Raw genomic sequence first — 26915 nt, forward strand, 5'->3', positions numbered from 1 at the left:
CTATAGATGACAGTGATCGGATGATGTTGGTGAGCAGTGTCATGTATATGTTGAAATGGGTGGGGCTCAGGGATAATCCCTGTGGGACAATGCATATCAGAAAGGAAATGGAGAGCCACCCATGACATCACCGAGCAATCTACCTACAAGGCTGCACTCAGATGCTGTCACCAGCAAATTAGATACACCAAGAAAAAAGCATTAGTAACCTTCATCAAAGTAAGCTCCAACAGCTGAAAGGAGATCTTTTGAATTGTCAAGAATTTCACCTCGCCCTCTGCCACTGTCAACAACATTGCTGCCACCCAAGTTCTCTCTGACAACCTATTCAACTTCTTATACAGCAACATTGCAAGAATCTACAGCTACTTGACACACTAACCCAACCACAGAGAACTCATTGCTAACCTACCCACCAAGAGCAAAGACGGCCAAATAACTGAATGGACAACCTTCACCAGAAACCACACAGCAGCAATCATGTGAACCATCCACTCAGGGGCCCCAATGGACCCATGACCCCATCACATCGACAGCCTGGGAACTTCACCAGTCAGCACCACCCTGACCCACATCATCAACACCTACATCACATCTGACACGTTCCCAGATGAATTGAAACTCGCAGAAGTCAAAGCCCTGCTGAAGAAGCCAACAGCCAACCCAAATTAATTGAGCAAGTTCAGACCCATCTCCCTGCTCCCCTATACAGCCATAGTAATTGAGAAGGCCATCAACAAGGGACTTACAATCCACCACAAACTTCATCATATTCTAGACAACACAGAATCAGAATTGAGAAAGAAACTCATCACCGAAACAGCACTCATCACGGCCACTGATGACATTTAAAACATCTGGGACCGAGGAGAAACAGCAGTCCTCATACTGCTTGACTTCTCTGCGGCCTTCGATACACTTCCACAACACCCTCATCAGAAAACTCCAGAAGATTAGCATACAATAATCCGCTCTCAAATGGATCTGTTCCCTCCTCAACAGAAGCACCCAAAGGGTCAGGCTGCCATCCTTCCGTTCCATTTTCCATGGATGATGTTCATTTGATTGATTCCTTGAAGATGATAGTGAGTACTCCTTGTAGCATGTGAAGGCAGTTCAGTCGAGCGTTCTTGTAGTCTGCTGAGATTGCCGTAGCAATGTCAGGAGCCAATAAGGGGTTGAACCATGTCTCTGGGATGAAGAGGATGTCGGGTGCGTCGCTGCTCAGAGGGACCCATATTTCGGTTTTCTATTTGCTGAGTGCTCATATGTTGAGAAGAGGGTGTTGACATGCAGGTTTATTGTGGAGTGTGGTGTAGGGTGGGAGTTTGGGCATTGTTGGTGCTTGTGTGGTTGTGTTGGGAGGGGCTGTTAAGGGCATTGTTAGAATTTGCATGGGGGATGTGGGTGGGTGGCTGCTGGAGAACTGGCAGTGGGTGCGGGTGAATGCTCCTACTGTGGAGTGAGGTGCGGCGTGCAAGCAGTTCGGGAAATGGAGACCTAAGGAGTGCTGTATAGTATCCCTGGGCACTGATAGGACCAGGGTTCCTGACCCTGGGCACGGTCCAGGCGCTGACGGGCATGGAAGGCACAGATGGGCGTACCTTTGGTGTGCCCACTGCATGCGTCTGCTGTACATCAATGTTACAGCTGTCATTAAGTAGGTGCAGGGAGAAGGGAGGTGTCCAGGGTGCCATGATGTCATTTCCTGCGCTGATGGGTGATAGGAAATGAAGTTCTCTTGCTTGGCTTCTTCTCTTAAAGACAGTCTTACAGTTTGATATGTCATTTAATTCATATTACAGATGAATGAAGAATGTTTGCATTTCACAATGAGGCTACAGGTTGTGGACAAAGGCCCTGATTTAAGGCTTTTGTTTCATGCTTCTGTTTAACTTATCTGTCAAACACTGTCACCTCTTTAAGTGAGTTGATTATAATAAGCAACCGCTGAAGGTCTCCATTGCACCCAATGTGCAACAAATAAAAGAACCTTTTGATCCATTTGAACTAGGACGATTGATTTCCAAAAATCTGTAAATCAAGCAGCAGACAATAGATTGTCTGATGAGGGTGGCAAAAGCACATTTACGCATATAAGTGTATATTTGTGCGTGCATACATATATATGTGTGTGTGTGTGTGTATATATATATATATATATTCCCTAGAAAAGACCATAGTGTTCTCTGCGTGAATGTGTGTATGTGTGTAGATATATATATATATATATATATATCTGCCCCACCTAGGGGTTATCTTTTTTCTATTGAAAATGGATTATGGCAAAAAAAAAACTCACATCTCACGCCTTTGGACTCCTGTCTAAGTACCTCAAATGAAATAAACTCATGCAGTAATCACCTTGTGCGTTGTTGCAGGAGAACTTGTCAAGTGTGGAACAGCCTCCTCCCTGTGCTGGCTTCCATTCTCTTTGCCTGCAGCAAGATTGCGGGCTCCTTCGAGATGATTCTGGTGGTACGCTTCATTTTTGGCTTCAATTCAGGTATGTTCTTTTAAAATCCTCCTGGTGTCCAGGGTATATTGATCCTACAATTTCCCTCATAAGATAACTACAGACATGTTAATATTTGCTCTACTTCTTCTGGAATATCTATGTTTATTGCAATTTTGAACAGAATTGAACTGTTCCTGTCCAAATCATTTCACGTTGATGTTGACAAGTTTGGAGGGATTTAAAGACCATAAAAATCAGGATACTCATAGGTTGTAACCAATTGGTTAAGGATGGATTGTGCGGGTTCTCCACTCTATTTCTCCCTTTCCTGTTATGTGTCATGATGATTTGGTCCAGGAGATGACTTGCCTGCTTTGGTTGGGAGTGATCTTCTCCTCTTTTTTCTGCAGCTTGCATTTCAGCCTTCTTCCAGTTAGTTGGCGCTTGTGGTGTGAGCTAAAGTAGCTCGATATAGTTACAGGTAGACTCTACTCTGAGGGCTGATGTGAACTTGTTTTGTTGTAAAGGGTGTCATCTGGCGTAGACAGAGAAGGGGCTGGAGGGTAATTACCTCACACATTGCTTATTTGAGATCTATCAGGATAGACATATGAGTAGATGTTAAGCGGCTACTTCCCAAATAAAAATTCACATTGTCATCAAGGGAGAGGATAAGAGACTTACCAAAGATGATTCTGTAACATTATCTTTCAGAGATCCCACAGACAGTGATGAATGAATTATTAATTGTGGTATTTTTAAAAGAAATCATTATCTCCTTAAATCTTTTCCTCATCCCAGTCATTAGGTAATAGGATGAGCACAGCTCCTACAACTGCCATGCTTAACAAGCAAAAGAAAGAGTTTTCCCCCTTCCATGTCTTCCCTCGCACTCTGCACCTAGGATGATGTCACAACGTGAGACACCACCGCCCTGTCATCCTACATTTACGACTGTTATGATACACTTTATGTGCAGATGTGAGAGATGACATTCAGGGAACATGAGCAACAACGTCTGATATTTATGACGTAAAAGATAAGAGGCAAATTAGGAATTTCCTCATGCCAGTTATCCACAAAGTGAGTAAAGTGTGTTCAGTGCCTGGGAGACCAGATTAGTAAGATCATTAAAAAACAATGGGCCTCCTCTACAAGAAAAAAATGCTTCACAATTCCACAAGCCACTTAGCTGTGCCGTGCTGCATCATTTTCAAAGCACAGGGATGTGTCCTATTAACAACAATACCACGCATCCCTTTGCTTTCCCCAGCACAGGTGCACAATTGGCTGCCATGCATCAGTGCAGACATCCTTGCGTCATTTTGCATGGGTGCATGCACTGCAGGGATGATTATTTTTGTGCAGGAAGGGACACACTTCTGCACAACAACAATCATTAAAGGCATTTTCCTCAGTACACATAGAAATAGGAAACATCGAGGAGAAATTAAAGTATTTCTCCTCATTGCGCCATTGCTATGCCTCCCCTGGGAGGAGTAGGATTTTGAGGCATTCCCAGTTTTACAAAATGTTGTAAATCTGGGAATGCGTCAAGTTCCATGAATATTGCGTGGGAACACCCACAGCAACATCCAGGAGAGTAATGCGTGAAAGGGGTCCATATTTACAAGGCCATGAAAAGTCATGCAGGGTGACTTTACGTGGCCTTGTAGATATGGGCAAGCCCATTGCACCTTTTGTGCATCAAAAAAAGTGACGTGCAGACAGCTCAATGGGCCCTTGCAAAACCAGGTGGTTTTGCGATAGGACATTTTGTTGTCGCCTCACTACGTTTTGGGCCCTTGCCTGCCGCGGGTACTTGGGCCTCCCACACAAGTGAGGCACCATTTTTACCGGGAGACCTGGGGGAACGCTGGGTGGTGGTAAATTTGTGTGAGCCCGGTGATGCCACTACTTTCCCACCCCAAAATGTGTGAAAAAAGTGATTTTTTGAGCAAAAATTGAGGTTTGCAGGGGATTCTGGGTAAGGAAACGTTGGGGGATCCACGCAAGCCAAACCTCCCTGGAAGCCGCCGGGTGTCTAGTTTTCAGAAATGCGTGGGTTTGGTAGGTTTCCCTAGATGGCCGCCGAGCACCGGATCAAAAACCAAAGTGACCCCCCTTGCAAAACCAGGTGGTTTTGCGATAGGCCATTTTGATGTCGCCTCACTACGTTTTGGGCCCTTGCCTGCCGCGGGTACTTGGGCCTCCCACACAAGTGAGGCACCATTTTTACCGGGAGACCTGGGGGAACGCTGGGTGGTGGTAAATTTGTGTGAGCCCGGTGATGCCACTACTTTCCCACCCCAAAATGTGTGAAAAAAGTGATTTTTTGAGCAAAAATTGAGGTTTGCAGGGGATTCTGGGTAAGGAAACGTTGGGGGATCCACGCAAGCCAAACCTCCCTGGAAGCCGCCGGGTGTCTAGTTTTCAGAAATGCGTGGGTTTGGTAGGTTTCCCTGGATGGCCGCCGAGCACCGGGCCAAAAACCAAAGTGACCCCCCTTGCAAAACCAGGTGGTTTTGCGATAGGCCATTTTGATGTCGCCTCACTACGTTTTGGGCCCTTGCCTGCCGCGGGTACTTGGGCCTCCCACACAAGTGAGGCACCATTTTTACCGGGAGACCTGGGGGAACGCTGGGTGGTGGTAAATTTGTGTGAGCCCGGTGATGCCACTACTTTCCCACCCCAAAATGTGTGAAAAAAGTGATTTTTTGAGCAAAATTTGAGGTTTGCAGGGGATTCTGGGTAAGGAAACGTTGGGGGATCCACGCAAGCCATACCTCTCTGGAAGCCGCCGGGTGTCTAGTTTTCAGAAATGCGTGGGTTTGGTAGGTTTCCCTAGATGGCCGCCGAGCACCGGGCCAAAAACCAAAGTGACCCCCCTTGCAAAACCAGGTGGTTTTGCGATAGGCCATTTTGATGTCGCCTCACTACGTTTTGGGCCCTTGCCTGCCGCGGGTACTTGGGCCTCCCACACAAGTGAGGCACCATTTTTACCGGGAGACCTGGGGGAACGCTGGGTGGTGGTAAATTTGTGTGAGCCCGGTGATGCCACTACTTTCCCACCCCAAAATGTGTGAAAAAAGTGATTTTTTGAGCAAAAATTGAGGTTTGCAGGGGATTCTGGGTAAGGAAACGTTGGGGGATCCACGCAAGCCAAACCTCCCTGGAAGCCGCCGGGTGTCTAGTTTTCAGAAATGCGTGGGTTTGGTAGGTTTCCCTAGATGGCCGCCGAGCACCGGGCCAAAAACCAAAGTGACCCCCCTTGCAAAACCAGGTGGTTTTGCGATCGGCCATTTTGATGTCGCCTCACTACGTTTTGGGCCCTTGCCTGCCGCGGGTACTTGGGCCTCCCACACAAGTGAGGCACCATTTTTACCGGGAGACCTGGGGGAACGCTGGGTGGTGGTAAATTTGTGTGAGCCCGGTGATGCCACTACTTTCCCACCCCAAAATGTGTGAAAAAAGTGATTTTTTGAGCAAAATTTGAGGTTTGCAGGGGATTCTGGGTAAGGAAACGTTGGGGGATCCACGCAAGCCATACCTCTCTGGAAGCCGCCGGGTGTCTAGTTTTCAGAAATGCGTGGGTTTGGTAGGTTTCCCTAGATGGCCGCCGAGCACCGGGCCAAAAACCAAAGTGACCCCCCTTGCAAAACCAGGTGGTTTTGCGATAGGCCATTTTGTTGTCGCCTCACTACGTTTTGGGCCCTTGCCTGCCGCGGGTACTTGGGCCTCCCACACAAGTGAGGCACCATTTTTACCAGGAGACCTGGGGGAACGCTGGGTGGTGGTAAATTTGTGTGAGCCCGGTGATGCCACTACTTTCCCACCCCAAAATGTGTGAAAAAAGTGATTTTTTGAGCAAAAATTGAGGTTTGCAGGGGATTCTGGGTAAGGAAACGTTGGGGGATCCATGCAAGCCATACCTCCCTGGAAGCCGCCGGGTGTCTAGTTTTCAGAAATGCGTGGGTTTGGTAGGTTTCCCTAGATGGCCGCCAAGCACCGGGCCAAAAACCAAAGTGACCCCCCTTGCAAAACCATGTGGTTTTGCGATAGGCCATTTTGATGTCGCCTCACTACGTTTTGGGCCATTGCCTGCCGCGGGTACTTGGGCCTCCCACACAAGTGAGGCACCATTTTTACCGGGAGACCTGGGGGAACGCTGGGTGGTGGTAAATTTGTGTGAGCCCGGTGATGCCACTACTTTCCCACCCCAAAATGTGTGAAAAAAGTGATTTTTTGAGCAAAAATTGAGGTTTGCAGGGGATTCTGGGTAAGGAAACGTTGGGGGATCCACGCAAGCCATACCTCCCTGGAAGCCGCCGGGTGTCTAGTTTTCAGAAATGCGTGGGTTTGGTAGGTTTCCCTAGATGGCCGCCGAGCACCGGGCCAAAAACCAAAGTGACCCCCCTTGCAAAACCAGGTGGTTTTGCGATAGGCCATTTTGATGTCGCCTCACTACGTTTTGGGCCCTTGCCTGCCGCGGGTACTTGGGCCTCCCACACAAGTGAGGCACCATTTTTACCGGGAGACCTGGGGGAACGCTGGGTGGTGGTAAATTTGTGTGAGCCCGGTGATGCCACTACTTTCCCACCCCAAAATGTGTGAAAAAAGTGATTTTTTGAGCAAAAATTGAGGTTTGCAGAGGATTCTGGGTAAGGAAACGTTGGGGGATCCACGCAAGCTATACCTCCCTGGAAGCCGCCGGGTGTCTAGTTTTCAGAAATGCGTGGGTTTGGTAGGTTTCCCTAGGTGCCGGCAGGGCTAGGGTTCAAAATCTACAGCTAGTCACTTTGCCAAAAAAAGGGTCATTTTTCACTGCAAAACCACGTTGCGTTTTGCGCCGTTTCCTGTCGCGGGCACTATGCCGACCCGCACAAGTGAGGTACCATTTTTCTCGTAGGACTTTGGGGAACGCGGGGTGGGTGGAAAATTGTGGATCCACGCAGATTCCAGAACTTTCCATCCCAGAAATGTGGGGAAAATGTGTTTTTTTTGTCAATTTTTTACGTTTGCAAGGGATTCTGGGTAACAGACCATGGTGGGAGGCAGTCAAGTCACCCCATCCTGGATTCCCCTGGGTGTCTAGTTTTTAAAAATGTATAGGTTTGCTAGGTTTCCCTAGGTGCCGGCAGGGCTAGGGTTCAAAATCTACAGCTAGTCACTTTGCCAAAAAAAGGGTCATTTTTCACTGCAAAACCCCGTTGCGTTTTGCGCCGTTTCCTGTCGCGGGCACTAGGCCGACCCGCACAAGTGAGGTACCATTTTTCTCGTAGGACTTTGGGGAACGCGGGGTGGGTGGAAAATTGTGGATCCACGCAGATTCCAGAACTTTCCATCCCAGAAATGTGGGGAAAATGTGTTTTTTTAGTCAATTTTTTACGTTTGCAAGTGATTCTGGGTAACAGACCATGGTGGGAGGCAGTCAAATCACCCCATCCTGGATTCCCCTGGGTGTCTAGTTTTCAAAAATGTATAGGTTTGCTAGGTTTCCCTAGGTGCCGGCAGGGCTAGGGTTCAAAATCTACAGCTAGTCACTTTGCCAAAAAAAGGGTCATTTTTCACTGCAAAACCACGTTGCGTTTTGCGCCGTTTCCTGTCGCGGGCACTATGCCGACCCGCACAAGTGAGGTACCATTTTTCTCGTAGGACTTTGGGGAACGCGGGGTGGGTGGAAAATTGTGGATCCACGCAGATTCCAGAACTTTCCATCCCAGAAATGTGGGGAAAATGTGTTTTTTTTGTCAATTTTTTACGTTTGCAAGGGATTCTGGGTAACAGACCATGGTGGGAGGCAGTCAAGTCACCCCATCCTGGATTCCCCTTGGTGTCTAGTTTTTAAAAATGTATAGGTTTGCTAGGTTTCCCTAGGTGCCGGCAGGGCTAGGGTTCAAAATCTACAGCTAGTCACTTTGCCAAAAAAAGGGTCATTTTTCACTGCAAAACCACGTTGCGTTTTGCGCCGTTTCCTGTCGCGGGCACTAGGCCGACCCGCACAAGTGAGGTACCATTTTTCTCGTAGGACTTTGGGGAACGCGGGGTGGGTGGAAAATTGTGGATCCACGCAGATTCCAGAACTTTCCATCCCAGAAATGTGGGGAAAATGTGTTTTTTTTGTCAATTTTTTACGTTTGCAAGGGATTCTGGGTAACAGACCATGGTGGGAGGCAGTCAAGTCACCCCATCCTGGATTCCCCTTGGTGTCTAGTTTTTAAAAATGTATAGGTTTGCTAGGTTTCCCTAGGTGCCGGCAGGGCTAGGGTTCAAAATCTACAGCTAGTCACTTTGCCAAAAAAAGGGTCATTTTTCACTGCAAAACCACGTTGCGTTTTGCGCCGTTTCCTGTCGCGGGCACTAGGCCGACCCACACAAGTGAGGTACCATTTTTCTCGTAGGACTTTGGGGAACGCGGGGTGGGTGGAAAATTGTGGATCCACGCAGATTCCAGAACTTTCCATCCCAGAAATGTGGGGAAAATGTGTTTTTTTTGTCAATTTTTTACGTTTGCAAGGGATTCTGGGTAACAGACCATGGTGGGAGGCAGTCAAATCACCCCATCCTGGATTCCCCTGGGTGTCTAGTTTTCAAAAATGTATAGGTTTGCTAGGTTTCCCTAGGTGCCGGCAGGGCTAGGGTTCAAAATCTACAGCTAGTCACTTTGCCAAAAAAAGGGTCATTTTTCACTGCAAAACCACGTTGCGTTTTGCGCCGTTTCCTTTCGCGGGCACTATGCCGACCCGCACAAGTGAGGTACCATTTTTCTCGTAGGACTTTGGGGAACGCGGGGTGGGTGGAAGATTGTGGATCCACGCAGATTCCAGAACTTTCCATCCCAGAAATGTGGGGAAAATGTGTTTTTTTTGTCAATTTTTTACGTTTGCAAGGGATTCTGGGTAACAGACCATGGTGGGAGGCAGTCAAGTCACCCCATCCTGGATTCCCCTGGGTGTCTAGTTTTTAAAAATGTATAGGTTTGCTAGGTTTCCCTAGGTGCCGGCAGGGCTAGGGTTCAAAATCTACAGCTTGTCACTTTGCCAAAAATAGGGTCATTTTTCACTGCAAAACCACGTTGCGTTTTGCGCCGTTTCCTGTCGCGGGCACTAGGCCGACCCGCACAAGTGAGGTACCATTTTTCTCGTAGGACTTTGGGGAACGCGGGGTGGGTGGAAAATTGTGGATCCACGCAGATTCCAGAACTTTCCATCCCAGAAATGTGGGGAAAATGTGTTTTTTTTGTCCATTTTTTACGTTTGCAAGGGATTCTGGGTAACAGACCATGGTGGGAGGCAGTCAAGTCACCCCATCCTGGATTCCCCTGTGTGTCTAGTTTTCAAAAATGTATAGGTTTGCTAGGTTTCCCTAGGTGCCGGCAGGGCTACGGTTCAAAATCTACAGCTAGTCACTTTGCCAAAAAAAGGGTCATTTTTCACTGCAAGACCACGTTGCAATTTGCGCCGTTTCCTGTCGCGGGCACTAGGCCGACCCGCACAAGTGAGGTACCATTTTTCTCGTAGGACTTTGGGGAATGCGGGGTGGGTGGAAATTTGTGGATCCACGCAGATTCCAGAACTTTCCATCACAGAAATGTGGGGAAAATGTGTTTTTTTTGTCAATTTTTTACGTTTGCAAGGGATTCTGGGTAACAGACCATGGTGGGAGGCAGTCAAGTCACCCCATCCTGGATTCCCCTGGGTGTCTAGTTTTCAAAAATGTATAGGTTTGCTAGGTTTCCCTAGGTGCCGGCAGGGCTAGGGTTCAAAAACTACAGCTAGTCACTTTGCCAAAAAAGGGTCATTTTTCACTGCAAAATTGAGGTGTGACCACGTTGCGTTTTGCGCCATTTCCTGTCGCGGGCACTAGGCCGACCCGCACAAGTGAGGTACCATTTTTCTTGTAGGACTTTGGGGAACGCAGGGTGGGTGGAAATTTGTGGATCCACGCAGATTCCAGAACTTTCCATCCCAGAAATGTGGGGAAAATATGTTTTTTTTGTCAATTTTTTACGTTTGCAATGGATTCTGGGTAACAGACCATGGTGGGAGGCAGTCAAGTCACCCCATCCTGGATTCCCCTGGGTGTCTAGTTTTCAAAAATGTATAGGTTTGCTAGGTTTCCCTAGGTGCCGGCAGGGCTAGGGTTCAAAATCTACAGCTAGTCACTTTGCCAAAAAAAGGGTCATTTTTCACTGCAAAACCCCGTTGCGTTTTGCGCCGTTTCCTGTCGCGGGCACTAGGCCGACCCGCACAAGTGAGGTACCATTTTTCTCGTAGGACTTTGGGGAACGCGGGGTGGGTGGAAAATTGTGGATCCACGCAGATTCCAGAACTTTCCATCCCAGAAATGTGGGGAAAATGTGTTTTTTTAGTCAATTTTTTACGTTTGCAAGTGATTCTGGGTAACAGACCATGGTGGGAGGCAGTCAAATCACCCCATCCTGGATTCCCCTGGGTGTCTAGTTTTCAAAAATGTATAGGTTTGCTAGGTTTCCCTAGGTGCCGGCAGGGCTAGGGTTCAAAATCTACAGCTAGTCACTTTGCCAAAAAAAGGGTCATTTTTCACTGCAAAACCACGTTGCGTTTTGCGCCGTTTCCTGTCGCGGGCACTATGCCGACCCGCACAAGTGAGGTACCATTTTTCTCGTAGGACTTTGGGGAACGCGGGGTGGGTGGAAAATTGTGGATCCACGCAGATTCCAGAACTTTCCATCCCAGAAATGTGGGGAAAATGTGTTTTTTTTGTCAATTTTTTACGTTTGCAAGGGATTCTGGGTAACAGACCATGGTGGGAGGCAGTCAAGTCACCCCATCCTGGATTCCCCTTGGTGTCTAGTTTTTAAAAATGTATAGGTTTGCTAGGTTTCCCTAGGTGCCGGCAGGGCTAGGGTTCAAAATCTACAGCTAGTCACTTTGCCAAAAAAAGGGTCATTTTTCACTGCAAAACCACGTTGCGTTTTGCGCCGTTTCCTGTCGCGGGCACTAGGCCGACCCGCACAAGTGAGGTACCATTTTTCTCGTAGGACTTTGGGGAACGCGGGGTGGGTGGAAAATTGTGGATCCACGCAGATTCCAGAACTTTCCATCCCAGAAATGTGGGGAAAATGTGTTTTTTTTGTCAATTTTTTACGTTTGCAAGGGATTCTGGGTAACAGACCATGGTGGGAGGCAGTCAAGTCACCCCATCCTGGATTCCCCTTGGTGTCTAGTTTTTAAAAATGTATAGGTTTGCTAGGTTTCCCTAGGTGCCGGCAGGGCTAGGGTTCAAAATCTACAGCTAGTCACTTTGCCAAAAAAAGGGTCATTTTTCACTGCAAAACCACGTTGCGTTTTGCGCCGTTTCCTGTCGCGGGCACTAGGCCGACCCACACAAGTGAGGTACCATTTTTCTCGTAGGACTTTGGGGAACGCGGGGTGGGTGGAAAATTGTGGATCCACGCAGATTCCAGAACTTTCCATCCCAGAAATGTGGGGAAAATGTGTTTTTTTTGTCAATTTTTTACGTTTGCAAGGGATTCTGGGTAACAGACCATGGTGGGAGGCAGTCAAATCACCCCATCCTGGATTCCCCTGGGTGTCTAGTTTTCAAAAATGTATAGGTTTGCTAGGTTTCCCTAGGTGCCGGCAGGGCTAGGGTTCAAAATCTACAGCTAGTCACTTTGCCAAAAAAAGGGTCATTTTTCACTGCAAAACCACGTTGCGTTTTGCGCCGTTTCCTTTCGCGGGCACTATGCCGACCCGCACAAGTGAGGTACCATTTTTCTCGTAGGACTTTGGGGAACGCGGGGTGGGTGGAAAATTGTGGATCCACGCAGATTCCAGAACTTTCCATCCCAGAAATGTGGGGAAAATGTGTTTTTTTTGTCAATTTTTTACGTTTGCAAGGGATTCTGGGTAACAGACCATGGTGGGAGGCAGTCAAGTCACCCCATCCTGGATTCCCCTGGGTGTATAGTTTTTAAAAATGTATAGGTTTGCTAGGTTTCCCTAGGTGCCGGCAGGGCTAGGGTTCAAAATCTACAGCTTGTCACTTTGCCAAAAATAGGGTCATTTTTCACTGCAAAACCACGTTGCGTTTTGCGCCGTTTCCTGTCGCGGGCACTAGGCCGACCCGCACAAGTGAGGTACCATTTTTCTCGTAGGACTTTGGGGAACGCGGGGTGGGTGGAAAATTGTGGATCCACGCAGATTCCAGAACTTTCCATCCCAGAAATGTGGGGAAAATGTGTTTTTTTTGTCCATTTTTTACGTTTGCAAGGGATTCTGGGTAACAGACCATGGTGGGAGGCAGTCAAGTCACCCCATCCTGGATTCCCCTGTGTGTCTAGTTTTCAAAAATGTATAGGTTTGCTAGGTTTCCCTAGGTGCCGGCAGGGCTACGGTTCAAAATCTACAGCTAGTCACTTTGCCAAAAAAAGGGTCATTTTTCACTGCAAGACCACGTTGCAATTTGCGCCGTTTCCTGTCGCGGGCACTAGGCCGACCCGCACAAGTGAGGTACCATTTTTCTCGTAGGACTTTGGGGAATGCGGGGTGGGTGGAAATTTGTGGATCCACGCAGATTCCAGAACTTTCCATCACAGAAATGTGGGGAAAATGTGTTTTTTTTGTCAATTTTTTACGTTTGCAAGGGATTCTGGGTAACAGACCATGGTGGGAGGCAGTCAAGTCACCCCATCCTGGATTCCCCTGGGTGTCTAGTTTTCAAAAATGTATAGGTTTGCTAGGTTTCCCTAGGTGCCGGCAGGGCTAGGGTTCAAAAACTACAGCTAGTCACTTTGCCAAAAAAGGGTCATTTTTCACTGCAAAATTGAGGTGTGACCACGTTGCGTTTTGCGCCATTTCCTGTCGCGGGCACTAGGCCGACCCGCACAAGTGAGGTACCATTTTTCTTGTAGGACTTTGGGGAACGCAGGGTGGGTGGAAATTTGTGGATCCACGCAGATTCCAGAACTTTCCATCCCAGAAATGTGGGGAAAATATGTTTTTTTTGTCAATTTTTTACGTTTGCAATGGATTCTGGGTAACAGACCATGGTGGGAGGCAGTCAAGTCACCCCATCCTGGATTCCCCTGGGTGTCTAGTTTTCAAAAATGTATAGGTTTGCTAGGTTTCCCTAGGTGCCGGCAGGGCTAGGGTTCAAAATCTACAGCTAGTCACTTTGCCAAAAAAAGGGTCATTTTTCACTGCAAAACCACGTTGCGTTTTGCGCCGTTTCCTGTCGCGGGCACTATGCCGACCCGCACAAGTGAGGTACCATTTTTCTCGTAGGACTTTGGGGAACGCGGGGTGGGTGGAAAATTGTGGATCCACGCAGATTCCAGAACTTTCCATCCCAGAAATGTGGGGAAAATGTGTTTTTTTTGTCAATTTTTTACGTTTGCAAGGGATTCTGGGTAACAGACCATGGTGGGAGGCAGTCAAGTCACCCCATCCTGGATTCCCCTGGGTGTCTAGTTTTTAAAAATTTATAGGTTTGCTAGGTTTCCCTAGGTGCCGGCAGGGCTAGGGTTCAAAATCTACAGCTAGTCACTTTGCCAAAAAAAGGGTCATTTTTCACTGCAAAACCACGTTGCGTTTTGCGCCGTTTCCTGTCGCGGGCACTAGGCCGACCCGCACAAGTGAGGTACCATTTTTCTCGTAGGACTTTGGGGAACGCGGGGTGGGTGGAAAATTGTGGATCCACGCAGATTCCAGAACTTTCCATCCCAGAAATGTGGGGAAAATGTGTTTTTTTTGTCAATTTTTTACGTTTGCAAGAGATTCTGGGTAACAGACCATGGTGGGAGGCAGTCAAGTCACCCCATCCTGGATTCCCCTGGGTGTCTAGTTTTCAAAAATGTATAGGTTTGCTAGGTTTCCCTAGGTGCCGGCAGGGCTACGGTTCAAAATCTACAGCTAGTCACTTTGCCAAAAAAAGGGTCATTTTTCACTGCAAAACCACGTTGCGTTTTGCGCCGTTTCCTGTCGCGGGCACTAGGCCGACCCGCACAAGTGAGGTACCATTTTTCTCGTAGGACTTTGGGGAACGCTGGGTGGTGGTAAATTTGTGTGAGCCCGGTGATGCCACTACTTTCCCACCCCAAAATGTGTGAAAAAAGTGATTTTTTGAGCAAAAATTGAGGTTTGCAGGGGATTCTGGGTAAGGAAACGTTGGGGGATCCACGCAAGCCATACCTCCCTGGAAGCCGCCGGGTGTCTAGTTTTCAGAAATGTGTGGGTTTGGTAGGTTTCCCTAGATGGCCGCCGAGCACCGGGCCAAAAACCAAAGTGACCCCCCTTGCAAAACCAGGTGGTTTTGCGATAGGCCATTTTGTTGTCGCCTCACTACGTTTTGGGCCTTTGCCTGCCGCGGGTACTTGGGACTCCCACACAAGTGAGGCACCATTTTTACCGGGAGACCTGGGGGAACGCTGGGTGGTGGTAAATTTGTGTGAGCCCGGTGATGCCACTACTTTCCCACCCCAAAATGTGTGAAAAAAGTGATTTTTTGAGCAAAAATTGAGGTTTGCAGGGGATTCTGGGTAAGGAAACGTTGGGGGATCCACGCAAGCCATACCTCTCTGGAAGCCGCCGGGTGTCTAGTTTTCAGAAATGCATGGGTTTGGTAGGTTTCCCTAGATGGCCGCCGAGCACCAGGCCAAAAACCAAAGTGACCCCCCTTGCAAAACCAGGTGGTTTTGCGATAGGCCACTTTAATGTCGCCTCACTACGTTTTGGGCCCTTGCCTGCCGCGGGTACTTGGGCCTCCCACACAAGTGAGGCACCATTTTTACCGGGAGACCTGGGGGAACGCTGGGTGGTGGTAAATTTGTGTGAGCCCGGTGATGCCACTACTTTCCCACCCCAAAATGTGTGAAAAAAGTGATTTTTTGAGCAAAAATTGAGGTTTGCAGGGGATTCTGGGTAAGGAAACGTTGGGGGATCCACGCAAGCCATACCTCCCTGGAAGCCGCCGGGTGTCTAGTTTTCAGAAATGTGTGGGTTTGGTAGGTTTCCCTAGATGGCCGCCGAGCACCGGGCCAAAAACCAAAGTGACCCCCCTTGCAAAACCAGGTGGTTTTGCGATAGGCCATTTTGTTGTCGCCTCACTACGTTTTGGGCCTTTGCCTGCCGCGGGTACTTGGGACTCCCACACAAGTGAGGCACCATTTTTACCGGGAGACCTGGGGGAACGCTGGGTGGTGGTAAATTTGTGTGAGCCCGGTGATGCCACTACTTTCCCACCCCAAAATGTGTGAAAAAAGTGATTTTTTGAGCAAAAATTGAGGTTTGCAGGGGATTCTGGGTAAGGAAACGTTGGGGGATCCACGCAAGCCATACCTCTCTGGAAGCCGCCGGGTGTCTAGTTTTCAGAAATGCATGGGTTTGGTAGGTTTCCCTAGATGGCCGCCGAGCACCAGGCCAAAAACCAAAGTGACCCCCCTTGCAAAACCAGGTGGTTTTGCGATAGGCCACTTTAATGTCGCCTCACTACGTTTTGGGCCCTTGCCTGCCGCGGGTACTTGGGCCTCCCACACAAGTGAGGCACCATTTTTACCGGGAGACCTGGGGGAACGCTGGGTGGTGGTAAATTTGTGTGAGCCCGGTGATGCCACTACTTTCCCACCCCAAAATGTGTGAAAAAAGTGATTTTTTGAGCAAAAATTGAGGTTTGCAGGGGATTCTGGGTAAGGAAACGTTGGGGGATCCACGCAAGCCATACCTCCCTGGAAGCCGCCGGGTGTCTAGTTTTCAGAAATGCGTGGGTTTGGTAGGATTCCCTAGAAACCCGCCGAGCACCGGGCCAAAAACCAAAGTGACCCACCTTGCAAAACCAGGTGGTTTTGCGATAGGCCATTTTGATGTCGCCTCACTACGTTTTGGGCCCTTGCCTGCCGCGGGTACTTGGGCCTCCCACACAAGTGAGGCACCATTTTTACCGGGAGACCTGGGGGAACGCTGGGTGGTGGTAAATTTGTGTGAGCCCGGTGATGCCACTACTTTCCCACCCCAAAATGTGTGAAAAAAGTGATTTTTTGAGCAACAATTGAGGTTTGCAGGGGATTCTGGGTAAGGAAACGTTGGGGGATCCACACAAGCCATACCTCCCTGGAAGCCGCCGGGTGTCTAGTTTTCAGAAATGCATGGGTTTGGTAGGTTTCCCTAAATGGCCGCCGAGCACCGGGCCAAAAATCAAAGTAACCCCCTTGCAAAACCAGGTGGTTTTGCGATAGGACATTTTGTTGTCACCTCACTCCGTTTTGGGCCCTTGCCTGCCGCGGGTACTTGGGCCTCCCACACAAGTGAGGCACCATTTTTACCGGGAGACCTGGGGGAACGCTGGGTGGTGGTAACTTTGTGTGAGCCCGGTGATGCCACTACTTTCCCACCCCAAAATGTGTGAAAAAAGTGATTTTTTGAGCAAAAATGGAGGTTTGCAGGGGATTCTGGGTAAGGAAACGTTGGGGGATCCACGCAAGCCATACCTCCCTGGAAGCCGCCGGGTGTCTAGTTTTCAGAAATGCGTGGGTTTGGTAGGTTTCCCTAGATGGCCGCCGAGCACCGGGCCAAAAACCAAAGTGACCCCCCTTGCAAAACCAGGTGGTTTTGCGATAGGCCATTTTGATGTCGCTTCACTACGTTTTGGGCCCTTGCCTGCCGCGGGTACTTAGGCCTCCCACACAAGTGAGGCACCATTTTTACCGGGAGACCTGGGGGAACGCTGGGTGGTGGTAAATTTGTGTGAGCCCGGTGATGCCACTACTTTCCCACCCCAAAATGTGTGAAAAAAGTGATTTTTTGAGCAAAAATTGAGGTTTGCAGGGGATTCTGGGTAAGGAAACGTTGGGGGATCCACGCAAGCCATACCTCCCTGGAAGCCGCCGGGTGTCTAGTTTTCAGAAATGCGTGGGTTTGGTAGGTTTCCCTAGATGGCCGCCGAGCACCGGGCCAAAAACCAAAGTGACCCCCCTTGCAAAACCAGGTGGTTTTGCGATAGGCCATTTTGATGTCGCCTCACTACGTTTTGGGCCCTTGCCTGCCGCGGGTACTTGGGCCTCCCACACAAGTGAGGCACCATTTTTACCGGGAGACCTGGGGGAACGCTGGGTGGTGGTAAATTTGTGTGAGCCCGGTGATGCCACTACTTTCCCACCCCAAAATGTGTGAAAAAAGTGATTTTTTGAGCAAAAATTGAGGTTTGCCGGGGATTCTGGGTAAGGAAACGTTGGGGGATCCACGCAAGCCATACCTCCCTGGAAGCCGCCGCGTGTCTAGTTTTCAGAAATGCGTGGGGTTGGTAGGTTTCCCTAGATGGCCGCCGAGCACCGGGCCAAAAACCAAAGTGACCCCCCTTGCAAAACCAGGTGGTTTTGCGATAGGCCATTTTGATGTCGCCTCACTACGTTTTGGGCCCTTGCCTGCCGCGGGTACTTGGGCCTCCCACACAAGTGAGGCACCATTTTTACCGGGAGACCTGGGGGAACGCTGGGTGATGGTAAATGTGTGTGAGCCCGGTGATGCCACTACTTTCCCACCCCAAAATGTGTGAAAAATGTGATTTTTTGAGCAAAATTTGAGGTTTGCAGGGAATTCTGGGTAAGGAAATGTTGGGGGATCCATGCAAGCCATACCTCTCTGGAAGCCGCCGGGTGTCTAGTTTTCAGAAATGCGTGGGTTTGGTAGGTTTCCCTAGATGGCCGCCAAGCACCGGGCCAAAAACCAAAGTGACCCCCCTTGCAAAACCAGGTGGTTTTGCGATAGGCCATTTTGATGTCGCCTCACTACGTTTTGGGCCCTTGCCTGCCGCGGGTACTTGGGCCTCCCACACAAGTGAGGCACCATTTTTACCAGGAGACCTGGGGGAACGCTGGGTGGTGGTAAATTTGTGTGAGCCCGGTGATGCCACTACTTTCCCACCCCAAAATGTGTGAAAAAAGTGATTTTTTGAGCAAAAATTGAGGTTTGCAGGGGATTCTGGGTAAGGAAACGTTGGGGGATCCATGCAAGCCATACCTCCCTGGAAGCCGCCGGGTGTCTAGTTTTCAGAAATGCGTGGGTTTGGTAGGTTTCCTTAGATGGCCGCCGAGCACCGGGCCAAAAACCAAAGTGACCCCCCTTGCAAAACCAGGTGGTTTTGCGATAGGCCATTTTGATGTCGCCTCACTACGTTTTGGGCCCTTGCCTGCCGCGGGTACTTGGGCCTCCCACACAAGTGAGGCACCATTTTTACCGGGAGACCTGGGGGAACGCTGGGTGGTGGTAAATTTGTGTGAGCCCGGTGATGCCACTACTTTCCCACCCCAAAATGTGTGAAAAAAGTGATTTTTGAGCAAAAATTGAGGTTTGCAGAGGATTCTGGGTAAGGAAATGTTGGGGGATCCACGCAAGCCATACCTCCCTGGAAGCCGCCGGGTGTCTAGTTTTCAGAAATGCGTGGGTTTGGTAGGTTTCCCTAGGTGCCGGCAGGGCTAGGGTTCAAAATCTACAGCTAGTCACTTTGCCAAAAAAAGGGTCATTTTTCACTGCAAAACCACGTTGCGTTTTGCGCCGTTTCCTGTCGCGGGCACTATGCCGACCCGCAAAAGTGAGGTACCATTTTTCTCGTAGGACTTTGGGGAACGCGGGGTGGGTGGAAAATTGTGGATCCACGCAGATTCCAGAACTTTCCATCCCAGAAATGTGGGGAAAATGTGTTTTTTTTGTCAATTTTTTACGTTTGCAAGGGATTCTGGGTAACAGACCATGGTGGGAGGCAGTCAAGTCACCCCATCCTGGATTCCCCTGGGTGTCTAGTTTTTAAAAATGTATAGGTTTGCTAGGTTTCCCTAGGTGCCGGCAGGGCTAGGGTTCAAAATCTACAGCTAGTCACTTTGCCAAAAAAAGGGTCATTTTTCACTGCAAAACCACGATGCGTTTTACGCCGTTTCCTGTCGCGGGCACTAGGCCGACCCGCACAAGTGAGGTACCATTTTTCTCGTAGGACTTTGGGGAACGCGGGGTGGGTGGAAAATTGTGGATCCACGCAGATTCCAGAACTTTCCATCCCAGAAATGTGGGGAAAATGTGTTTTTTTTGTCAATTTTTTACGTTTGCAAGGGATTCTGGGTAACAGACCATGGTGGGAGGCAGTCAAGTCACCCCATCCTGGATTCCCCTGGGTGTCTAGTTTTCAAAAATGTATAGGTTTGCTAGGTTTCCCTAGGTGCCAGCAGGGCTACGGTTCAAAATCTACAGCTAGTCACTTTGCCAAAAAAAGGGTCATTTTTCACTGCAAAACCACGTTGCGTTTTGCGCCGTTTCCTGTCGCGGGCACTAGGCCGACCCGCACAAGTGAGGTACCATTTTTCTCGTAGGACTTTGGGGAACGCGGGGTGGGTGGAAATTTGTGGATCCACGCAGATTCCAGAACTTTCCATCACAGAAATGTGGGGAAAATGTGTTTTTTTTGTCAATTTTTTACGTTTGCAAGGGATTCTGGGTAACAGACCATGGTGGGAGGCAGTCAAGTCACCCCATCCTGGATTCCCCTGGGTGTCTAGTTTTCAAAAATGTATAGGTTTGCTAGGTTTCCCTAGGTGCCGGCAGGGCTAGGGTTAAAAAACTACAGCTAGTCACTTTGCCAAAAAAGGGTCATTTTTCACTGCAAAATTGAGGTGTGACCACGTTGCGTTTTGCGCCATTTCCTGTCGCGAGCACTATGCCGACCCGCAGAAGTGAGGTACCATTTTTCTCGTAGGACTTTGGGGAACGCGGGGTGGGAGGAAAATTGTGGATCCACGCAGATTCCAGAACTTTCCATCCCAGAAATGTGGGGAAAATGTGTTTTTTTTGTCAATTTTTTACGTTTGCAAGGGATTCTGGGTAACAGACCATGGTGGGAGGCAGTCAAGTCACCCCATCCTGGATTCCCCTGGGTGTCTAGTTTTTAAAAATGTATAGGTTTGCTAGGTTTCCCTAGGTGCCGGCAGGGCTAGGGTTCAAAATCTACAGCTAGTCACTTTGCCAAAAAAAGGGTCATTTTTCACTGCAAAACCACGTTGCGTTTTGCGCCGTTTCCTGTCGCGGGCACTAGGCCGACCCGCACAAGTGAGGTACCATTTTTCTCGTAGGACTTTGGGGAACGCTGGGTGGTGGTAAATTTGTGTGAGCCCGGTGATGCCACTACTTTCCCACCCCAAAATGTGTGAAAAAAGTGATTTTTTGAGCAAAAATTGAGGTTTGCAGGGGATTCTGGGTAAGGAAACGTTGGGGGATCCACGCAAGCCATACCTCCCTGGAAGCCGCCGGGTGTCTAGTTTTCAGAAATGTGTGGGTTTGGTAGGTTTCCCTAGATGGCCGCCGAGCACCGGGCCAAAAACCAAAGTGACCCCCCTTGCAAAACCAGGTGGTTTTGCGATAGGCCATTTTGTTGTCGCCTCACTACGTTTTGGGCCTTTGCCTGCCGCGGGTACTTGGGCCTCCCACACAAGTGAGGCACCATTTTTACCGGGAGACCTGGGGGAACGCTGGGTGGTGGTAAATTTGTGTGAGCCCGGTGATGCCACTACTTTCCCACCCCAAAATGTGTGAAAAAAGTGATTTTTTGAGCAAAAATTGAGGTTTGCAGGGGATTCTGGGTAAGGAAACGTTGGGGGATCCACGCAAGCCATACCTCTCTGGAAGCCGCCGGGTGTCTAGTTTTCAGAAATGCATGGGTTTGGTAGGTTTCCCTAGATGGCCGCCGAGCACCAGGCCAAAAACCAAAGTGACCCCCCTTGCAAAACCAGGTGGTTTTGCGATAGGCCACTTTAATGTCGCCTCACTACGTTTTGGGCCCTTGCCTGCCGCGGGTACTTGGGCCTCCCACACAAGTGAGGCACCATTTTTACCGGGAGACCTGGGGGAACGCTGGGTGGTGGTAAATTTGTGTGAGCCCGGTGATGCCACTACTTTCCCACCCCAAAATGTGTGAAAAAAGTGATTTTTTGAGCAAAAATTGAGGTTTGCAGGGGATTCTGGGTAAGGAAACGTTGGGGGATCCACGCAAGCCATACCTCCCTGGAAGCCGCCGGGTGTCTAGTTTTCAGAAATGCGTGGGTTTGGTAGGATTCCCTAGAAACCCGCCGAGCACCGGGCCAAAAACCAAAGTGACCCACCTTGCAAAACCAGGTGGTTTTGCGATAGGCCATTTTGATGTCGCCTCACTACGTTTTGGGCCCTTGCCTGCCGCGGGTACTTGGGCCTCCCACACAAGTGAGGCACCATTTTTACCGGGAGACCTGGGGGAACGCTGGGTGGTGGTAAATTTGTGTGAGCCCGGTGATGCCACTACTTTCCCACCCCAAAATGTGTGAAAAAAGTGATTTTTTGAGCAACAATTGAGGTTTGCAGGGGATTCTGGGTAAGGAAACGTTGGGGGATCCACACAAGCCATACCTCCCTGGAAGCCGCCGGGTGTCTAGTTTTCAGAAATGCATGGGTTTGGTAGGTTTCCCTAAATGGCCGCCGAGCACCGGGCCAAAAATCAAAGTAACCCCCTTGCAAAACCAGGTGGTTTTGCGATAGGCCATTTTGATGTCGCCTCACTACGTTTTGGGCCCTTGCCTGCCGCGGGTACTTGGGCCTCCCACACAAGTGAGGCACCATTTTTACCGGGAGACCTGGGGGAACGCTGGGTGGTGGTAAATTTGTGTGAGCCCGGTGATGCCACTACTTTCCCACCCCAAAATGTGTGAAAAAAGTGATTTTTTGAGCAAAAATTGAGGTTTGCAGGGGATTCTGGGTAAGGAAACGTTGGGGCATCCACGCAAGCCATACCTCCCTGGAAGCCGCCGGGTGTCTAGTTTTCAGAAATGCGTGGGTTTGGTAGGTTTCCCTAGATGGCCGCCGAGCACCGGGCTAAAAACCAAAGTGACCCCCCTTGCAAAACCAGGTGGTTTTGCGATAGGCCATTTTGATGTCGCCTCACTACGTTTTGGGCCCTTGCCTGCCGCGGGTACTTGGGCCTCCCACACAAGTGAGGCACCATTTTTACCGGGAGACCTGGGGGAACGCTGGGTGGTGGTAAATTTGTGTGAGCCCGGTGATGCCAATACTTTCCCACCCCAAAATGTGTGAAAAAAGTGATTTTTTGAGCAAAAATTGAGGTTTGCAGGGGATTCTGGGTAGGGAAACGTTGGGGGATCCACGCAAGCCATACCTCCCTGGAAGCCGCCGGGTGTCTAGTTTTCAGAAATGCGTGGGTTTGGTAGGTTTCCCTAGATGGCCGCCGAGCACCGGGCCAAAAACCAAAGTGACCCCCCTTGCAAAACCAGGTGGTTTTGCGATAGGCCATTTTGTTGTCGCCTCACTACGTTTTGGGCCCTTGCCTGCCGCGGGTACTTGGGCCTCCCACACAAGTGAGGCACCATTTTTACCGGGAGACCTGGGGGAACGCTGGGTGGTGGTAAATTTGTGTGAGCCCGGTGATGCCACTACTTTCCCACCCCAAAATGTGTGAAAAAAGTGATTTTTTTGAGCAAAAATTGAGGTTTGCAGGGGATTCTGGGTAAGGAAACGTTGGGGGATCCACGCAAGCCATACCTCCCTGGAAGCCGCCGGGTGTCTAGTTTTCAGAAATGCGTGGGTTTGGTAGGTTTCCCTAGATGGCCACCGAGCACCGGGCCAAAAACCAAAGTGACCCCCCTTGCAAAACCAGGTGGTTTTGCGATAGGCCACTTTGATGTCGCCTCACTACGTTTTGGGCCCTTGCCTGCCGCGGGTACTTGGGCCTCCCACACAAGTGAGGCACCATTTTTACCGGGAGACCTGGGGGAACGCTGGGTGGTGGTAAATTTGTGTGAGCCCGGTGATGCCACTACTTTCCCACCCCAAAATGTGTGAAAAAAGTGATTTTTTTGAGCAAAAATTGAGGTTTGCAGGGGATTCTGGGTAAGGAAACGTTGGGGGATCCACGCAAGCCATACCTCCCTGGAAGCCGCCGGGTGTCTAGTTTTCAGAAATGCATGGGTTTGGTAGGTTTCCCTAGATGGCCACCGAGCACCGGGCCAAAAACCAAAGTGACCCCCCTTGCAAAACCAGGTGGTTTTGCGATAGGCCACTTTGATGTCGCCTCACTACGTTTTGGGCCCTAGCCTGCCGCGGGTACTTGGGCCTCCCACACAAGTGAAGCACCATTTTTACCGGGAGACCTGGCGGAACGCTGGGTGGTGGTAAATTTGTGTGAGCCCGGTGATGCCACTACTTTCCCACCCCAAAATGTGTGAAAAAAGTGATTTTTTGAGCAAAAATTGAGGTTTGCCGGGGATTCTGGGTAAGGAAACGTTGGGGGATCCACGCAAGCCATACCTCCCTGGAAGCCGCCGCGTGTCTAGTTTTCAGAAATGCGTGGGTTTGGTAGGTTTCCCTAGATGGCCGCCGAGCACCGGGCCAAAAACCAAAGTGACCCCCCTTGCAAAACCAGGTGGTTTTGCGATAGGCCATTTTGATGTCGCCTCACTACGTTTTGGGCCCTTGCCTGCCGCGGGTACTTGGGCCTCCCACACAAGTGAGGCACCATTTTTACCGGGAGACCTGGGGGACCGCTGGGTGGTGGTAAATGTGTGTGAGCCCGGTGATGCCACTACTTTCCCACCCCAAAATGTGTGAAAAATGTGATTTTTTGAGCAAAATTTGAGGTTTGCAGGGGATTCTGGGTAAGGAAATGTTGGGGGATCCACGCAAGCCATACCTCTCTGGAAGCCGCCGGGTGTCTAGTTTTCAGAAATGCGTGGGTTTGGTAGGTTTCCCTAGATGGCCGCCAAGCACCGGGCCAAAAACCAAAGTGACCCCCCTTGCAAAACCAGGTGGTTTTGCGATAGGCCATTTTGATGTCGCCTCACTACGTTTTGGGCCCTTGCCTGCCGCGGGTACTTGGGCCTCCCACACAAGTGAGGCACCATTTTTACCAGGAGACCTGGGGGAACGCTGGGTGGTGGTAAATTTGTGTGAGCCCGGTGATGCCACTACTTTCCCACCCCAAAATGTGTGAAAAAAGTGATTTTTTGAGCAAAAATTGAGGTTTGCAGGGGATTCTGGGTAAGGAAACGTTGGGGGATCCACGCAAGCCATACCTCCCTGGAAGCCGCCGGGTGTCTAGTTTTCAGAAATGCGTGGGTTTGGTAGGTTTCCTTAGATGGCCGCCGAGCACCGGGCCAAAAACCAAAGTGACCCCCCTTGCAAAACCAGGTGGTTTTGCGATAGGCCATTTTGATGTCGCCTCACTACGTTTTGGGCCCTTGCCTGCCGCGGGTACTTGGGCCTCCCACACAAGTGAGGCACCATTTTTACCGGGAGACCTGGGGGAACGCTGGGTGGTGGTAAATTTGTGTGAGCCCGGTGATGCCACTACTTTCCCACCCCAAAATGTGTGAAAAAAGTGATTTTTGAGCAAAAATTGAGGTTTGCAGAGGATTCTGGGTAAGGAAATGTTGGGGGATCCACGCAAGCCATACCTCCCTGGAAGCCGCCGGGTGTCTAGTTTTCAGAAATGCGGGGGTTTGGTAGGTTTCCCTAGGTGCCGGCAGGGCTAGGGTTCAAAATCTACAGCTAGTCACTTTGCCAAAAAAAGGGTCATTTTTCACTGCAAAACCACGTTGCGTTTTGCGCCGTTTCCTGTCGCGGGCACTATGCCGACCCGCACAAGTGAGGTACCATTTTTCTCGTAGGACTTTGGGGAACGCGGGGTGGGTGGAAAATTGTGGATCCACGCAGATTCCAGAACTTTCCATCCCAGAAATGTGGGGAAAATGTGTTTTTTTTGTCAATTTTTTACGTTTGCAAGGGATTCTGGGTAACAGACCATGGTGGGAGGCAGTCAAGTCACCCCATCCTGGATTCCCCTGGGTGTCTAGTTTTTAAAAATGTATAGGTTTGCTAGGTTTCCCTAGGTGCCGGCAGGGCTAGGGTTCAAAATCTACAGCTAGTCACTTTGCCAAAAAAAGGGTCATTTTTCACTGCAAAACCACGTTGCGTTTTGCGCCGTTTCCTGTCGCGGGCACTAGGCCGACCCGCACAAGTGAGGTACCATTTTTCTCGTAGGACTTTGGGGAATGCGGGGTGGGTGGAAATTTGTGGATCCACGCAGATTCCAGAACTTTCCATCACAGAAATGTGGGGAAAATGTGTTTTTTTTGTCAATTTTTTACGTTTGCAAGGGATTCTGGGTAACAGACCATGGTGGGAGGCAGTTAAGTCACCCCATCCTGGATTCCCCTGGGTGTCTAGTTTTCAAAAATGTATAGGTTTGCTAGGTTTCCCTAGGTGCCGGCAGGGCTAGGGTTCAAAAACTACAGCTAGTCACTTTGCCAAAAAAGGGTCATTTTTCACTGCAAAATTGAGGTGTGACCACGTTGCGTTTTGCGCCATTTCCTGTCGCGGGCACTAGGCCGACCCGCACAAGTGAGGTACCATTTTTCTTGTAGGACTTTGGGGAACGCGGGGTGGGTGGAAATTTGTGGATCCACGCAGATTCCAGAACTTTCCATCCCAGAAATGTGGGGAAAATATGTTTTTTTTGTCAATTCTTTACGTTTGCAATGGATTCTGGGTAACAGACCATGGTGGGAGGCAGTCAAGTCACCCCATCCTGGATTCCCCTGGGTGTCTAGTTTTCAAAAATGTATAGGTTTGCTAGGTTTCCCTAGGTGCCGGCAGGGCTAGGGTTCAAAATCTACAGCTAGTCACTTTGCCAAAAAAAGGGTCATTTTTCACTGCAAAACCACGTTGCGTTTTGCGCCGTTTCCTGTCGCGGGCACTATGCCGACCCGCACAAGTGAGGTACCATTTTTCTCGTAGGACTTTGGGGAACGCGGGGTGGGTGGAAAATTGTGGATCCACGCAGATTCCAGAACTTTCCATCCCAGAAATGTGGGGAAAATGTGTTTTTTTTGTCAATTTTTTACGTTTGCAAGGGATTCTGGGTAACAGACCATGGTGGGAGGCAGTCAAGTCACCCCATCCTGGATTCCCCTGGGTGTCTAGTTTTTAAAAATTTATAGGTTTGCTAGGTTTCCCTAGGTGCCGGCAGGGCTAGGGTTCAAAATCTACAGCTAGTCACTTTGCCAAAAAAAGGGTCATTTTTCACTGCAAAACCACGTTGCGTTTTGCGCCGTTTCCTGTCGCGGGCACTAGGCCGACCCGCACAAGTGAGGTACCATTTTTCTCGTAGGACTTTGGGGAACGCGGGGTGGGTGGAAAATTGTGGATCCACGCAGATTCCAGAACTTTCCATCCCAGAAATGTGGGGAAAATGTGTTTTTTTTGTCAATTTTTTACGTTTGCAAGAGATTCTGGGTAACAGACCATGGTGGGAGGCAGTCAAGTCACCCCATCCTGGATTCCCCTGGGTGTCTAGTTTTCAAAAATGTATAGGTTTGCTAGGTTTCCCTAGGTGCCGGCAGGGCTACGGTTCAAAATCTACAGCTAGTCACTTTGCCAAAAAAAGGGTCATTTTTCAC

General features: G+C 49.6%; 1 protein-coding gene across 1 annotated transcript in view; it reads left to right on the forward strand.

The window, feature by feature from the left end:
- Positions 1–26915, forward strand: part of LOC146783421 (solute carrier family 2, facilitated glucose transporter member 11-like) — a 516968-nt gene that overhangs the window by 155342 nt on the left and 334711 nt on the right. Inside the window, exon 4 of the mRNA XM_085633874.1 lies at positions 2382–2506. Within this exon, the coding sequence (XP_085490000.1) occupies positions 2382–2506 (125 nt within the window). The remainder of the gene's footprint in view (positions 1–2381; positions 2507–26915) is intronic.

This window comes from Triturus cristatus, chromosome 11 (assembly GCF_964204655.1).
Source record: "Triturus cristatus chromosome 11, aTriCri1.1, whole genome shotgun sequence".
Classification (NCBI taxonomy): domain Eukaryota; kingdom Metazoa; phylum Chordata; class Amphibia; order Caudata; family Salamandridae; genus Triturus; species Triturus cristatus.